Raw genomic sequence first — 16,197 nt, 5'->3', positions numbered from 1 at the left:
ATCTCGCATGTCATCCGTAAATATGGTTTTCGGGAACACTTTGGCAGAAATCTGTGGACTGGAATCATGGAACGAGTGCATTTGGCCCCATACTTATTCCCAGACAATCTGAATGCGCCCATTTAACGTGTACGTTGCCAGGCGAACCAGAAAACATTTCACTTGGTGTTCGGCGACACTACACATTGGAATGAATGTGCATAATTTTTAAATGATGCGTTTCCATGGAAGCAGATTAATCGTGGAGGTCCCATGTTTTGGCCTCCACGTTTCACGGACCTTAATGTAAGAGGTTTTATCTGTGGGAACACATAAAGGAGAAAAAATGTAGTATTCCACCAACGGATGTACACGACTTTATAGATCGTGTGGATGCCGCTTCAGCAAAACTGGATGCAGCTGCGTTGCGTAGGGTCCAGCAAAGTACGATGGAACGAGTGACGTAGTGAAACTTCTTGGCAGATTAAAACTGTGTGCCAGGAAGTTTCATATCAGCGCACACTTCGCTACAGAGCGAAAATTTCACTCTCAACTGACGAAGTGTTTGAAAATAAAGGTGGTCGCTTTCAAAATTTTCTCTAAAGTGAACATTGCTCGCACATGTACATACCGGCTTTGGGAAAACTAGCCTGGACGTCAAAATACAGAATGAAATTATAGTGCGTAGCATAATGTCATTCTAGTGTAGCCTACTTGTTGTGTGTGTGTGTGTGTGTGTTTTATTGTATCTCGTTGGATAAAGAAGAGGTTACTGTATTCACTGTTATTTTATGTTAGCTTCATTTATGTCATGGACGAAGCGTAGTGTCCGTTTACGTCTGTAAGAATTTCATGGTATGTCTTAATATTAAAGTAAATTTAACAGTGACAGGGACAAACGTGCAAGATATAGCATTGTGAGTGTGCGTATTGGATACAGTTTGATGCTTTACCCATAAACAAAAAGTGCAAAAGTGACTCGTACATGTCATTGCCTCGTCTCACAGAGCTAATGGAACAATTAGTTTTGAGTTCATATTACCAGTTTTTGGCCAAGTGGGGTGCAGTTACATCGTTGCCAGAGCCTCGTTTTTTAAATCGCATTTCTACTAAACCTGTTGGTGAGACTAGGTTTTGCTACATACACTTTGGTCTTAAATTGGGATGAAGTATCGTATGCCAACCACGAAGTACGACATTTTTTTTCTTCATATATATATATATATATGTATATATATAAATGACGTTCTTAGCTTTGCCGCAGCCTTGGGGTGAAATTGGAGCTGGAAAGAGACGACATTTCAAGATAAAACGGGTGATTTTGGCTACAAGAACGTCAGAATTGAAATGCAGGAAGATTCACAAAGTAATAACTGGGAACGATCCTTAGCTTAATTAAATGTAACATATTGCACATAAATAGAGGGAAATATTCATTAGTTTTCGGTTACTTGGTTGGCGATACCTTTTTGTAAACAGTAACAATCGTAGTTTCTTATAGCAACAGGCCACAGCAACCTAAAATGAAATATCCTTGAACTCAGCTTTGTGTTCGTCTTATGCGAACAAGATATACACATCATGGCTACTACGCGTGACCCTATAAATAAGGTGGATATGATTCTGATGACGATTGCTTACCAGATGAAGAGGGTAAACTATTATCTATGCTACAGAGTCAGCACTACTGAAGACATTAAAAGTACACGCTTAGTTCACCATTGTCAGATCCGTTCACATGGCAAATAAAACCCCCTACGTAATAGTAATAAGTCTGTAAATACAAAAAAGGAAGCAACGTTTCTACCTACTTAGGGCGTGGTAATCACTGTTTCAGATTTTTGCCATCTCTAGAATTACGGACATGCAGAGCTGAAAACTACCCGCCGTTGAGGGCGGATTTGTGCAAGTGGTCACCAAACTGGTTATAAACTGTTACAGCACAGCTTACAAGTGGTGCAAAGTTATATAAACAAACCAGTTTAATTCGCCCACTGTTAACGATGTAAAACAAATAAACTTTATGGCCAATATTGTAGCACACGTACCTTGTTCAGAGACTAAAGTGCAACTGGATTATGTCAGCAAAACCCTCGTGTCAATTTGTACTACGTAAAATGTTTAATAAAACAGAATAGCTACGAACGTATTCCTCCAGTCTTCGAAATACAGTTTTATGGCAGTAGGCCTAATGTCCTCATCTGCTTTATAGTGTTATTTTTATACTGCACTAACATATGAACATGGTTGTTAAGTATTATTTTCTGATACGACAACATTTCCGCTATCTATTGTAATCGAAGAGTAAAAATGTCAAACGTCACAAACCCTTTACAGTGCTGTTGGGTTTCCTGTACCCTGCTGCACGTCCCAAGAGTTGTTCCAGTTGCCACATCATGGATGAAATCGTACAAACATTCATTACTGGTCTTTCCGTTAAGCAGTCCTTTCGTATGGAGTTGTAAGTGCAACGTGTCAATGTCTTTTATTTGCAAGATTTTCGTACGATGGTTTAGTCAATAAAGCTATGAAGACATTACATGTAATTCTAAGGCATACAGTTGATTTTAAAAATGCTGGTGGAACATTGTTCTCAACGCAGGTGTATAATATCTCCAAATTAAGTAAGATCAAAATGTCTCACATTACTGCGTTTCTAATAGCTATTTAAGAAATTCTCGCTCTGAAAGAGAAGAACAAAAAAATGTGACCGAAAGACCATTGCTGATCTATGTCTTGCCATACTTCATCCGAAGAGGCAGCCATTTCTTCAGTTGCAGAACAGAAAGGCCAGTTGAAGATGCTGACATTCCATTTACAACAGCTGAGTGACTTCTAGAGTAAACTTCGTAGTATCTGGTCACAAGAATCTAGTTGTGTAAGAAACAAAATACAGTGAGACATTTCTTCACTTAAATTTTGTAATTCCCTTCTAAAAATTTTGGATATGACTAATTCTTGTTGTCTACAGTTTTATTGCTTAAAATATTTCCGCAGTGTTTCTGTGATTGTAGTATCACAAACAAAATTTATTGTCTCAGTCTTAATGGCATTTTGAAACACAAATTTTAGAATGTTGTTGTTGTCTTCAGTCCTGAGACTGGTTTGATGCAGCTCTCCATGCTACTCTATCCTGTGCAAGCTGCTTCATCTCCCAGTACCTACTGCAACCTACATCCTTCTGAATCTGCTTAGTGTACTCATCTCTCGGTCTCCCTCTACGATTTTTACCCTCCACGCTGCCCTCCAATGCTAAATTTGTGATCCCTTGATGCCTCAAAACATGTCCTACCAACCGATCCCTTCTTCTAGTCAAGTTGTGCCACAAACTTCTCTTCTCCCCAATCCTATTCAATACCTCCTCATTAGTTACGTGCTCTATCCACCTTATCTTCAGTATTCTTCTGTAGCACCACATTTCGAAAGCTTCTATTCTCTTCTTGTCCAAACTAGTTATCGTCCATGTTTCACTTCCATACATGGCTACACTCCATACAAATACTTTCAGAAACGACTACCTGATACATAAATCTATATTCGATGTTAACAAATTTCTCTTCTTCAGAAACGCTTTCCTTGCCATTGCCAGTCTACATTTTATATCCTCTCTACTTCGACCATCATCAGTTATTTTACTTCCTAAATAGCAAAACTCCTTTACTACTTTAAGTGCCTCATTTCCTAATCTAATTCCCTCAGCATCACCCGATTTAATTTGACTACATTCCATTATCGTCGTTTTGCTTTTGTTAATGTTCATCTTATATCCTCCTTTCAAGACACTGTCCATTCCGTTCAACTGCTCTTCCAAGTCCTTTGCCGTCTCTGACAGAATTACAATGTCATCCGCGAACCTCAAAGTTTTTACTTCGTCTCCATGAATTTTAATACCTACTCCAAATTTTTCTTTTGTTTCCTTTACTGCTTGCTCAAAATACAGATTGAATAACATCGGGGAGAGGCTACAACCCTGTCTCACTCCTTTCCCAACCACTGCATCCCTTTCATGCCCCTCGACTCTTATTACTGCCATCTGGTTTCTGTACAAATTATAAATAGCCTTTCGCTCCCTGTATTTTACCCCTGCCACCTTTAGAATTTGAAAAAGAGTATTCCACTCAACATTGTCAAAAGCTTTCTCTAAGTCTACAAATGCTAGAAACGTAGGTTTGCCTTTTCTTAATCTTTCTTCTAAGATAAGTCGTAAGGTCAGTATTGCCTCACGTGTTCCAACATTTCGACGGAATCCAAACTGATCCTCCCCGAGGTCTGCATCTACCAGTTTTTCCATTCGTCTGTAAAGAATTCGCGTTAGTATTTTGCAGCCGTGGCTTATTAAACTGATAGCTCGGTAATTTTCACATCTGTCAGCACCTGCTTTCTTTGGGATTGGAATTATTATATTCTTCTTGAAGTCTGAGGGTATTTCGCCTGTCTCATACATCTTGCTCACCAGCTGGTAGAGTTTTGTCAGGACTGGTTGTCCCAAGGCCGTCAGTAGTTCTAATGGAATGTTGTCTACTCCGGGGGCCTTGTTTCGACTCAGGTCTTTCAGTGCTCTGTCAAACTCTTCACGCAGTATCGTATCTCCCATTTCGTCTTCATCTACATCCTCTTCCATTTCCATAATATTGTCCTCAAGTACATCGCCCTTGTATAAACCTTCTATATACTCTTTCCACCTTTCTGCCTTACCTTCTTTGCTTAGAACTGGGCTGCCATCTAAGCTCTTGATATTCATACACGTGGTTCTCTTCTCTCCAAAGGTCTCTTTAATTTTCCTGTAGGCAGTATCTATCTTACCCCTAGTGAGATAAGCTTCTACATCCTTACATTTGTCCTCTAGCTATCCCTGTTTAGCCATTTTGCACTTCCTGTCGATCTCATTTTTGAGACGTTTGTATTCCTTTTTGCCTGCTTCATTTACTGCATTTTTATATTTTCTCCTTTCATCAATTAAATTCAATATTTCTTCTGTTACCCAAGGATTTCTAGCAGCCCTCGTCTTTGTACTTACTTTATCCTCTGCTGCCTTCACTACTACATCCCTCAGAGCTACCCATTCTTCTTCTACTGTATTTTTTCCCCTATTCCTGTCAATTGTTCCCTTATGCTCGCCCTGAAACTCTGTACAACCTCTGGTTCTTTCAGTTTATCCAGGTCCCATCTCCTTAATTTCTCACATTTTTGCAGTTTCTTCAGTTTTAATCTACAGGTCATAACCAATAGATTGTGGTCAGAGTTCACATCTGCCCCTGGAAATGTCTTACAACTTAAAACCTGGTTCCTAAATCTCTGTCTTACCATTATATAATCTATCTGATACCTTTTAGTATCTCCAGTTTTCTTCCACGTATACCATCTTCTTTCATGATTCTTAAACCAAGTGTTAGCTATGATTAAGTTGTGCTCTGTGCAAAATTCTACTAGGCGGCTTCCTCTTTCATTTCTTAGCCCCAATCCATATTCACCTACTATGTTTCCTTCTCTCCCTTTTCCTACACTCGAATTCCAGTCACCCATTACTATTAAATTTTCGTCTCCCTTCACTATCTGAATAATTTCTTTTATTTCATCGTACATTTCTTCAATTTCTTCATCATCTGCAGAGCTAGTTGGCATATAAACTTGTACTACTGTAGTAGGTGTGGGCTTCGTATCTATCTTGGCCACAATAATGCGTTCACTATGCTGTTTGTAGTAGCTTACCCGCATTCCTATTTTCCTATTCATTATTAAACCTACTCCTGCATTACCCCTATTTGATTTTGTGTTTATAACCCTGTAGTCACCTGACGAGAAGTCTTGTTCCTCCTGCCACCGAACTTCACTAATTCCCACTATATCTAACTTTAACCTATCCATTTCCCTTTTTAAATTTTCTAACCTACCTGCCCGATTAAGGGATCTGACATTCCACGCTCCGATCCGTAGAACGCCAGTTTTCTTTCTCCTGATAACGACATCCTCCTGAGTAGTCCCCGCCCGGAGATCGAATGGGGGACTATTTTACCTCCGGAATATTTTACCCAAGAGGATGCCATCATCATTTAACCATACAGTAAAGCTGCATGTCCTCGGGAAAAATTACGGCTGTAGTTTCCCCTTGCTTTCAGCCGTTCGCAGTACCAGCACAGCAAGGCCGTTTTGGTTAATGTTGCAAGGCCAGATCAGTCAATCATCCAGACTGTTGCCCCTGCAATTACTGAAAAGGCTGCTGCCCCTCTTCAGGAACCACACGTTTGTTTGGCATCTCAACAGATACCCCTCCGTTGTGGTTGCACCTACTGTACGGCCATCTGTATCGCTGAGGCACGCAAGCCTCCCCACCAACGGCAAGGTCCATGGTTCATGGGGGGATTTTTAGAATATTCGTAGTGAATAATTCCTTTGCAGATTTGTCGCATTACTTTATTACAGTCATGAGGTGAGCAGCATAATTCTGAGGTATCAGAATACCTTCTCTTTTTTCTGGGTACAAATAAGTTACCGGTATTTACAAAATGAGATACATTGTTTTAAGATTTTTCTGACAAATGTGAGACTTGGAACTTAGAATTGGCATCTCCACTCATCAGTTTTTCTTGATTATCCACTATTAGCATATTTCGTCTATGATGCCACTATAATGACATAATAGCTAAAATTTGCACACACGAGTGTAACAAAAATAATTACAGACGATAATTTGAAGTAAGGTCTTATGGGACCAAACTGCTGAGCTCAATAGTCCCTAAGCCTACGCACTGCTTAATCTAACTTAAACTAATTTGGGCTATGGACAACAAAAACATCCATGCCCGAAGGAGGATTCGAACCTCCGACTGGGGGAGCCGCACCGAACGTACCAGGCGACCGAGACCGTGCGGCTACCCCGCGCGGCGGTTACAGACGAGAATGGAAACGTTGTCATGTTGGAAATTCTGATGAACTGCTGTACCTGCGTGAAGGAAATTAAGTTTCATCTTGATTTCAGAACTGGTAACGGTTAATTTTCTCCAGTAATACAGGGGGAGCCCCGGGCATGTGCAACATATAGTGTATACGAAAGACATTCAATAAATAATCCAATGTAATTTCTCTCCGCCAACTTCGATTGAAAAACTGAAGACTTTGTTGTGGGACATTGTGGAAATTTTCCGCTTCAGCCCCTACAGTTCCATAAGGTTCCGATAGGGAGAGTCGTTATACGTAGCCTCCAAAATAGCTTCCGCAACGGAGGTGTATTCCAAAGAGAGAGCTTTCTTTAGACAAAACCGGAACATTGCAGATATTCATAGCGCAGAATGTGTACGGAGACTTAACAGTGAACAAAAGCACGGTGAGCGGTAGGACGAGCCGTCCCTCATCATCGCAACAAGGTCGCGCAAACTTGTTCGCCCTCGCGCCTGCCGGCTGGCTCCACACAGCTGTGACACCTGCAGTGGTGGAACGTGTGGACACTCTCATTCGAGGTGATGGACGGATCACAATTAAACCTAAGGATTCACGCAAATCCGCATACGAGACCGGATATCACAAAACCTTATTGGACTGTTCTTCCTAGATCATCCAACAGCACGTATCTCGCATCTCCCGGCTTCCATCTATCTGTCCCAATGAAGGATGCATTCCACGGGAAGCAGTACGCGAATGATGAGAAGGTTGCTAATGTCGCAAGACGTTGGCTCTGACGTCAACCAGTAGTGGAATTCCGAATAAAAACCATCTGTTTTAATAAAAAAAAGTGTGCTGCATTACGTATTGAACGTCTCTCTTAGTTAAATCGTTGGGCTTTCGTCCTTAAACACCCTTTGTGAGTAGCAATGGAAATGGTGGACATGATAGAGCTGCGAGAAGCACCCTTATCCACTAACCACAACCTGCCTTGCTGAGTGTAGCTGCGTGCTGGAGTAGTGTTCTAGTTTACCGTGTGTGTTCGACGAGAGTCTGCATCGTTGAGTGTGTGTGTTTTGTTCCGACAGTGCGGGTGACCAACGTCCGACTTGAGCCACCAGAGGAGCCGCTGTCGGCCGGTCGCGTGCACAGCATAGAGTGCCGAGCCGAGGGGTCCCGGCCGTCTGCTCTCATCACCTGGTGGCTGGGGGATCGACCCTTGCCCGACACTCTCTCCTTCCAGCAGGTACGGGCCACATTCCAGCGTGTCAGTGTAGATAGTCTGACTATAATTATTTATCACTTACAATTTGATATCTCCATTGAAAGCCCTCAAGGAACCTCAGCAGTGCCGTTGCTAGTGCACCACAAGGAAGCGTCAGTTCACTGGTAGTCTTTCTATACTCTGTCTACAGTAAGTTCAGTCCTAAATTAAATCAACACCCGCGCAGCAAACTCAGCGAACGGTGGGGCAGTGAACAAACGCCTACGCCTGTTGGAAATCGGCTTCTTATTCTAGTGTGAATGACACAATAAGACACCCTGTTTTTCCCTGTCCAATTTTATCATAACCAGTTTTCTTCTGGCAAATAGCAAAACTCATCTATCACTTTCAGTGCCAAATCAAATGGCTGTAAGCACTATTGGACTTAACATCTGAGGTCATCAGTCCCCTAGAACTTAGAACTACTTAAACCTAACTAATCTAAGGACACCATACACGGCCATTCCCGAGGCAGGATTCGAACCTGCGACCGTAGCGGTCGCGCGATTTCAGACTGAAGCGCCTAGAACCGATCGGACACTGTGGCAGGCCTTTCAGTGCCATTTTCTAATCTAATCCCATCAGCATTGCCTGTTTTAATTCGACTTCATTCCATTACCCTTGGTTTACTTTGTTGATGCTGGTTTTATAATCTCAAGAATGGCGATTCTATCTAACTACCCTTCCAAGTACCGGTGGAATTATAATATCACTGGCAAACCTTAAACGTTTTAACTCTTCTCCCCGAACATTCATTTCCCTTTCAAATTGCTCCATGGTTTCCTTTACAGCCTGTTGAATGTACAGATTGAACAGTGGATGAGCTCCACCGTTGGCACATTCTCTTCTCATTCTCAGCTACCGCTTTCCGTTCACTGATAACTGCAGTATTATTCCTTTTTTTTTTTTTTTTGATGCCTTAACAGATGGCCTATCATCCTGTCACTTTTCCTTGTTAGTATTTTCAACATATTCCTTTCATCTCCGGTTCCGCGTGGCACCTCCTCGTTCCTTACCTTATCAGTCCATCTAATTTTCAACCTTTGTCTGTTGCACCACATTTCAACTGCTTCGATTCTCTTCTGTTCCGACCATCCCACAGTCCATTTTTCACTACCATACAATGCTGTGCTCCAAACGTATATTCTCAGAAATTTATCTCTCAAATTAAAGCTTATGTTTGATACTAGTAGACTTCTCTTGACCAGGAATGCCCTTTTTCCCGTGTTAGTATGCTTTTGATGTCCTCCTTGCTGTGTCAGTCATTGGCTACTTTGCTGTCTAGGTAGTAGAATTTCTTAACTTCATCTACTTCGTGACAATCAGTCCTGATGTTAAGTTTCTCGCTGTTCTCATTTCTGCTACTTCTCATTACTTTTGTCTTTCTTCGATTTACTCTCAATCTATATTCTGTACTCATTAGACTATCCGTTCCATTCAACAGATCATGTAATACTTCTTCATATTCACACAGGATACCAGTGTCATCAGTTAATCACATCAATGATGTCCCTACTCCTTGAATTTCAATCCCACTCCAGAACCTTTCTTTTATTTCCATCATTGCTTCTTCGATGTACGGATTGAAAAGAAGGCGTGAAAGACTACATCACTGTCTTACGCCCATTTTAATGCAAGCCGTTCGTTCTAGGTGGTTCGCTCTTACTATTCTCTCTTTGTTTTTGTACACATTGTATATTACCCCTCTCTCCCTATAGCTTACCCCTATTTCTCGCAGAATGTCCGACATCTTGCACCATTTTACATTGTCGAAGGCCTTTTCTAGGACAAGAAATCTTATAAACCTGTCTCCAAATTTCGTTATTCTTGCTTCAATTAACAACCCCAACGTTATAATTGCCGCTCTCGTGCCTTTACCTTTCCTAAAGCCAAACTGATGCTTATCTAACTTCCTCAATTTTGTTTTCGTTTCATGTGTATATTATTCTTGCCAGAAACCTGGATGCACGAGCTGTTAAGCTGATTGTGTGCTAATTCTCGCACTTGTCAGCTCTTGCGTCTTTGAAAATGGGTAGGTGACATTTTTCCGAAAGTCAGACGGTATGCTGCCAGATTCATACATTCTACACACCAACGTGAATAGTTGTTTTTTTGCCACGTCCCCTAATGATTTTAGAAATTTTGGTTGAATCTTATCGATCCCTTCTGCCGTATTTGATCTTAAATCCTCCAAAGCTCTCATAAATTCTGATTCTAATACTGGATCCCCTATCTGTTCAAAATCTACTCCTGTTCCTTCTTCCATCACATAAGACAATCTTCCCTCTTATAGAGGCTTTCAATGTGCTCTTCCCATTTATCCATTCTCTCCACTGTATTTATCAATGTAATTACAGATACTCTCTTAATGTTATTGCCCTTCCTTTTAATTTCGCTGGATGTTGTTTTGTCTTTCCTATATGCTGAGCAGTCCTTCTGAATAGACTTCTTTTTCGATTTCTTCATTTTCCATACAGCCATTTCGTCCTACCTTCCCTGCACTTCCTATTTATTTCATTCCTCAGCGACTTGTCTCTCTGTGTTCCTAAATTTCTATAAACATTTTTATACTTTCTTCTTTCATCGATCAATTGAAATATTTCGTATGTTACCCTTGGTTTCTTTGCATTTACCTTATTTGTACCTATGTTTTCCTTTCCAGCTTCTGTGATTGCCCTTTTAGAGACGTCCATTCCTCTTCAACTTTTCTGCCTAGTGGACTATTCTTTACTGCTGTGTCTACAGCCTTAGAGAACTTCAAGCGTATCTCGTCATTCATTAGTACTTTCGTATCCCACTTCTTTGCTTATTGATTCCCCCTGACTAACCTCTTAAACTTCAGCCAACTCTTCATCACTACTACATTGTGATCTAAGTTTATATCCGCTCCAGTGTACACGTTACATTCGAATATCCGAATTCGGAATCTCTGTCTGACCATGATGAAATCTAATTGAAATCTTCCTGTATCACCCAGTCTTTTCCAAGTATACCTCTTCCTCTGGTGATTCGTGAGTAGAGTATTCGCTATTACTAGCTGAAATTTATTACAGAACTCAAGTAGTCTTTGTCCTCTCTCATTCCTTGTCCCAAGCCCATATTCTCCAGTAAACTTTTCTTCTACTCCTTCCCCTACAACTGCTTTCCAGTTGCCCATGACTATTTTCATCTCTTGTAGTATATTGTATTGCCCTTTCAATATCTTCATATACTTTCTTTATCTCTTCGTCTTCAGCTTGTGACGTCGGCATATATATCCTAACTATCGTGTTGGTTAATTTTATATTGTGATAACAATAACCTATTACTGAACTATACTCATGTGCAAGGAATCCTAGTTTTCTTTCAATTGTTCTTCAATGACTCCGGCTGTATCAAGATTAATCCTTTTCATATCCCTTCTCAGATTTCTAGTTTCCCTACCACTTTGAAACTTCTAAGATTAGTCCTGACTCGTAGAACGTTATCTTTTCGTTGGTTATTCACTCTTTTTCTCTAGGTAACCTCCCCATTGGCAGTACCCTCCCGGAATCTTTGCCAATGGAGAAATCATCATAACACTATTTTCAATTGCAGGCCACATGTCCTGTGGATTCACGTTATGTGTCTTTAATGCAGTGGTTTCCATGGCCTTCTTCGTCCTCATGCTTTTGGTCATTGCTGATTTTTCTGCCGTTAGGGCAGTTTCCCACCCCAAGGCAAGAGAGTGCCCTAAAACTGACAGGGTCGTTGGCAGAATGAGGGTGACTTCTTATGCCCAATGTCTTCGGCCGCCAATGCTGATTATTAATCAAAATTCAAGCGGTGGCGGGTTTCGAACGAGGAACCGAGGATGTTTTGATTATGAATCAAAGACTCTACCTCTACACCATGGCTCACAGCCTAACTATTCTACTTATTTACTTGGCTCCCTGCATTTTACCCTTATTACAAAAAATATTTCATACAGTCCAATAAATACTGTCAAAAGTTTTTTCTAAATCTCCAACAGTTACAAATGTAAATTTGCCTGTCTTCAACCTATCTTCTATGATAAGTAGCATGGTCATTATTGCCTCATGTGCTCCCACATTTCTCCGGGACCCAAAGTGACCTTCCTTGAGGTCGGGTTCAAGCAGTAATTCCGGACTCCTTTTGTAAGACATCCATCGTATCCGTGATGATGTTCTATGTACCGGAACCTTGTCATACACGGCCAATGCTATTACCGACAGAAGAATGCCGGCATGTCTTTTGAGCCTCCAGCACAATTCAAATTTTGCTAATCTCCTTTTCTTACTTTCAAAACTGCAAGGAAGCTCTCCTGTAAATCTTGCTGGACTTGCGCTCCTAGAAGCAATTATATTGCCGAGTAATGCCTTAAGATCACTACAGATCGTACAATTTGTCAGACCCAATGTAAGGGATGCGATATGAGGCCGATTGTGACACGCATCAGATAAATATCTTTTTATAAAAGATTATCCATCTTATAAGTTTTTATAATAGCTGTTAACAAATATCTCTTTTCTACAAACACATTTCTTGTTATCGATGGTCTGAATTTTATGCACACACTACTCTCCGGCCGTTGTCATAATTTTGCCGCCCAAAACTCCTATAATGCTTTTAATTTATCTTTTCCTAACCTTACTCCCTCACCATCACCTCATTTAATTTGACTACATTTCGTTACACTTGTTTCAGCTTTGTTAATACTCAGTTGAGAACCTCTTCTCAAGACACTCTTCATTGACTTCAACTCATTTCCCAGATATTCTGCCGACTCTGATACAATTTCCGTGCCCACTGCGTACATCCACGTTCTTATTTCTTCACCCTGAACCGTAATTTCTTCTCCAAAAGACATAATAACAGGGGAATGGGGTATAAGGTTGCCTCATTTCCTACTTGACTACCGCTTCCCTTAAGTGCCTTTCGGCTTTTAAAACTGCGGTACACTTTACGGAAGAGATCCATTCGCTGCATTTTTTTTTATCCCGGGTACCTTCAGAGTTTTCAATATGGTTTTTTAGTCAACACTGTTACAAGCTTCTGCTGGTTTCCTCCACGTGTACAAACTTCTTTCGTGATTCGTATGTCATTCCGTTAACTTGTTTTCGAAGCTTTTCTGGCTCATCTTCAGACGGAACGGATTTCTGTCTGTGATTTCCATATTGTGACACGTACTGCCTTGCGACAGCATGGGTACCTTTGTAATTGATATCCACGTGGCAGTTTCCATTGTGATTGACAACAGGCCACAGTTCACTCACTTTTCATGTGAAGACAAAAACATACCGCCTGCCGTGATAGACTTACAAAGGAAATAGTCTGTTTCGGAGGCGTTGTCAATCCTCAGCACTGTCAATATGTTTTCCGCAGAGATGAGACTAAACCATGATTTTTTTTTTTAAGATTTGAGGACAGCTGATGGCGGTCGAACCTGAGTGTTTCAAGTTATTACGATTGTATCGAACAATGGATTACATTTGTAAGTTTTCAGGGTGAAAATTATTTGTTCACAGGACTGTTATTGTCAGCAGTGTCAGCTGACTTTGATAGAAACCGCTAGAATTTAGAAGAAACGTCCGATTGCAAAAAGGACTCTGTGAAAGTACTCTCTGGCAGTACTGCTTTCGTCGGTTCTAACGGCTGTGGGACGGTTTCCTCAGCAGACGCGCACTTCAGCTATCTGCAGGTTGCCCGCTCGCTGTCTTCCTTCCCTTTATCCCTTAGCGCAGACACACGAACAAAGCCCGTATTTCGACAGAAAAGCACGCGGCCCACTTCTCAACTAAAAGCTTCCTTTTGAGGCAGAGCCAGAAGAGGCGCACAGAAGGCGATCAGACAGTGCCGTAGCAGCTGCACACGGAGTGACCGTGTCCCTTCCTCACTTTGCGTTTGCAACTTCTCTTGCCAATGCTACGAAAGTTTCAATTCTACGTCCCTTATTAAAAAGTGTATTACTGCCAACGGATTCATTAAATAATAACAAGGATCTTCAAGACGCAATACTAAACAAGTTCTTTCACCGTAATAGCTCGTCCTTCACTTCTACGTCACTTAATAAAGTTTTCCGCCGGTGTGTAACACTGTTTTAGAATTAATATTCGAATTACAAAATATTCCATGAATACACTATTAAGTAACTCGACGTAAAATTTCAACTACTATGTGATTAACTCTAGTAAAAACTTGGTAGTGAATATCTCCAAATAGTTTATATGCAGCCGTAACAGAGGTTGCAAACACCTGTTAAATGTTATCTCTAACTGACAGTGTAGTGTGAATCAGTACACATCATTGAGACTTTTTCTGAGTTCTGGAAATTTCTCTGGTCGTTACAAGGACTACCTGTGAAAATTACGTGCTGTCTTCTTTGATTTATGTTAGCTGAGCAAACAAAAAAAAAGTAATTCTTCATGCTTTCCCGGCGATCTGTTGGCATCTTGGATATTCGGGAATCCAGCCGGATGTTCGCGAATGAAACGACCTCTGACTAAATTTATTAAGGTGAACAGTTACCCTTTTCAAGAGCGAAAATTAAGGGGCTACAAACATGTAACTCTTAGCGTAACGATGGTCGCCGTCTACACTCATCCGTTCAATACACATTTTTGTATACTCTGCAACGGTCCTGAACTTTACCTAAGTGCAAAATCATTAATTTCTTAGCAACCAAACGAGATTTTGTCTGAAAATTAGGAGCGTGTGCTGGCTGCACTGCTACGTTTATACTGTCGAGGCACGTTAATGTCACCACCTGTCAAGGCATGCATAGTCACCGGAACGATGCGAAATGTGCTCGAAGAGAGTCAGTGATGCACTGGAAGGTAGTGAAGAGGATAATGAGCCAGTGCCAATGGATGTAGTCATCAGTTTCTGGGTTGAGGATCCACGGTGCGTACAGTCCGATCGAGCTGGTCACACAGATTGATTGTCGATTGGGTTTACATGCGGAATGTTTGGTGGCCGGAGGAGTACGGTAAACTTACCCTTCACAAAGTGAAGATACTGTGCAGAAATACGCTCTAAACAATTTAAAAAGAAGGCTCCACGACGCAGTTATGCTAATGGAACGTTAATCGGTAGATGTGATGTATATGTACAGACAAAAAATTTGATTACAATTTCAGGAAAATTGGATGATTTACTCAGGAGACACGCCGTTACAAACTAAGTAAATCAATAACGTGTCGATTCCCATCCAGTCCTTGTGCAGGCAGTTATTCGGCTTACCAATGATTGACAGATTGCGGCATGTTCTCCTGAGGAATGTGGTGCCGAATTCTGTCCGACTGGTGCATTAAATCGTCAAAATCCCGAGCTGATTGGAGGGTCCTGCCAATAATGTTCCAAACGTTCTTATTTCGAGACAGATCTGGCGACCTTGCTGGTTTAGAGAGGGTTTGGCAAGTGCAAGACTCTTACTGTATGCTGGTGGACATTATCTTGCTGAAATGTGATCCCAGGATGGCTTGCCATGATGAGCAACAAAACGGGGCAGAGAATGTAGTCGAAGTCTCACTGTTCTTTAGTGGTGCCGCATATGACAACCAATATGTTCCTGCTGTCAAATGAGATTGCACCCAGACCACCATTCCTGGATGTCGGGCTGTATGGGGGAGGGGGGGGGGGGGGGACAGCCACGTGGAATCACACTGATGTCTGGAGCATCTCCAGTCACGTATTTGGCCTGGAATGCAGTTCACTGGAGCAAAATTGTCTTTAGTGATAAGTCACGCTAAGAACTGAGCCCCAATGACCAGCGAGACTGCAGGATGGTGGTGGGACACTAGACTGTCTCTCACCATACGGCCAGACAAGGATAAGTGGTGGTCTGCGATGCCATTTCTTTTCATAGCAGCACCACTGTGGTTGTCATCCACGGCACCCTTACAGCACAGCTACACGCCGGCGGTACTCTACGCTCTGTTTTGTCGCCTTCATGGCAAGCCGTCCTGCGATTAGGTTTGAGCAAGATAATACCGGCCAGCACACAGCGAGAGTTTCTGCTACTTGTCTCCGTTCTTTCCAAACCCTTCCTAGGCTAGGCATGCGGCCGGATCTATCCCCAACTGGCAGCGTTTGGAACA

At 41.6% G+C, this 16,197-nt stretch overlaps 1 protein-coding gene across 1 annotated transcript in view; it reads left to right on the top strand.

The window, feature by feature from the left end:
* LOC126267020 (nephrin-like) overlaps positions 1 to 16,197 on the top strand; it is a 191,922-nt gene that overhangs the window by 66,184 nt on the left and 109,541 nt on the right. The window contains exon 6 of the mRNA XM_049971793.1: positions 7,944 to 8,101. Within this exon, the coding sequence (XP_049827750.1) occupies positions 7,944 to 8,101 (158 nt within the window). The remainder of the gene's footprint in view (positions 1 to 7,943; positions 8,102 to 16,197) is intronic.

Source organism: Schistocerca gregaria, chromosome 4 (assembly GCF_023897955.1).
Source record: "Schistocerca gregaria isolate iqSchGreg1 chromosome 4, iqSchGreg1.2, whole genome shotgun sequence".
NCBI lineage: Eukaryota > Metazoa > Arthropoda > Insecta > Orthoptera > Acrididae > Schistocerca > Schistocerca gregaria.
The sequence above is the reverse complement of the archived record's forward strand: the minus strand, read 5'-3'. Positions and strand labels throughout refer to the sequence as shown.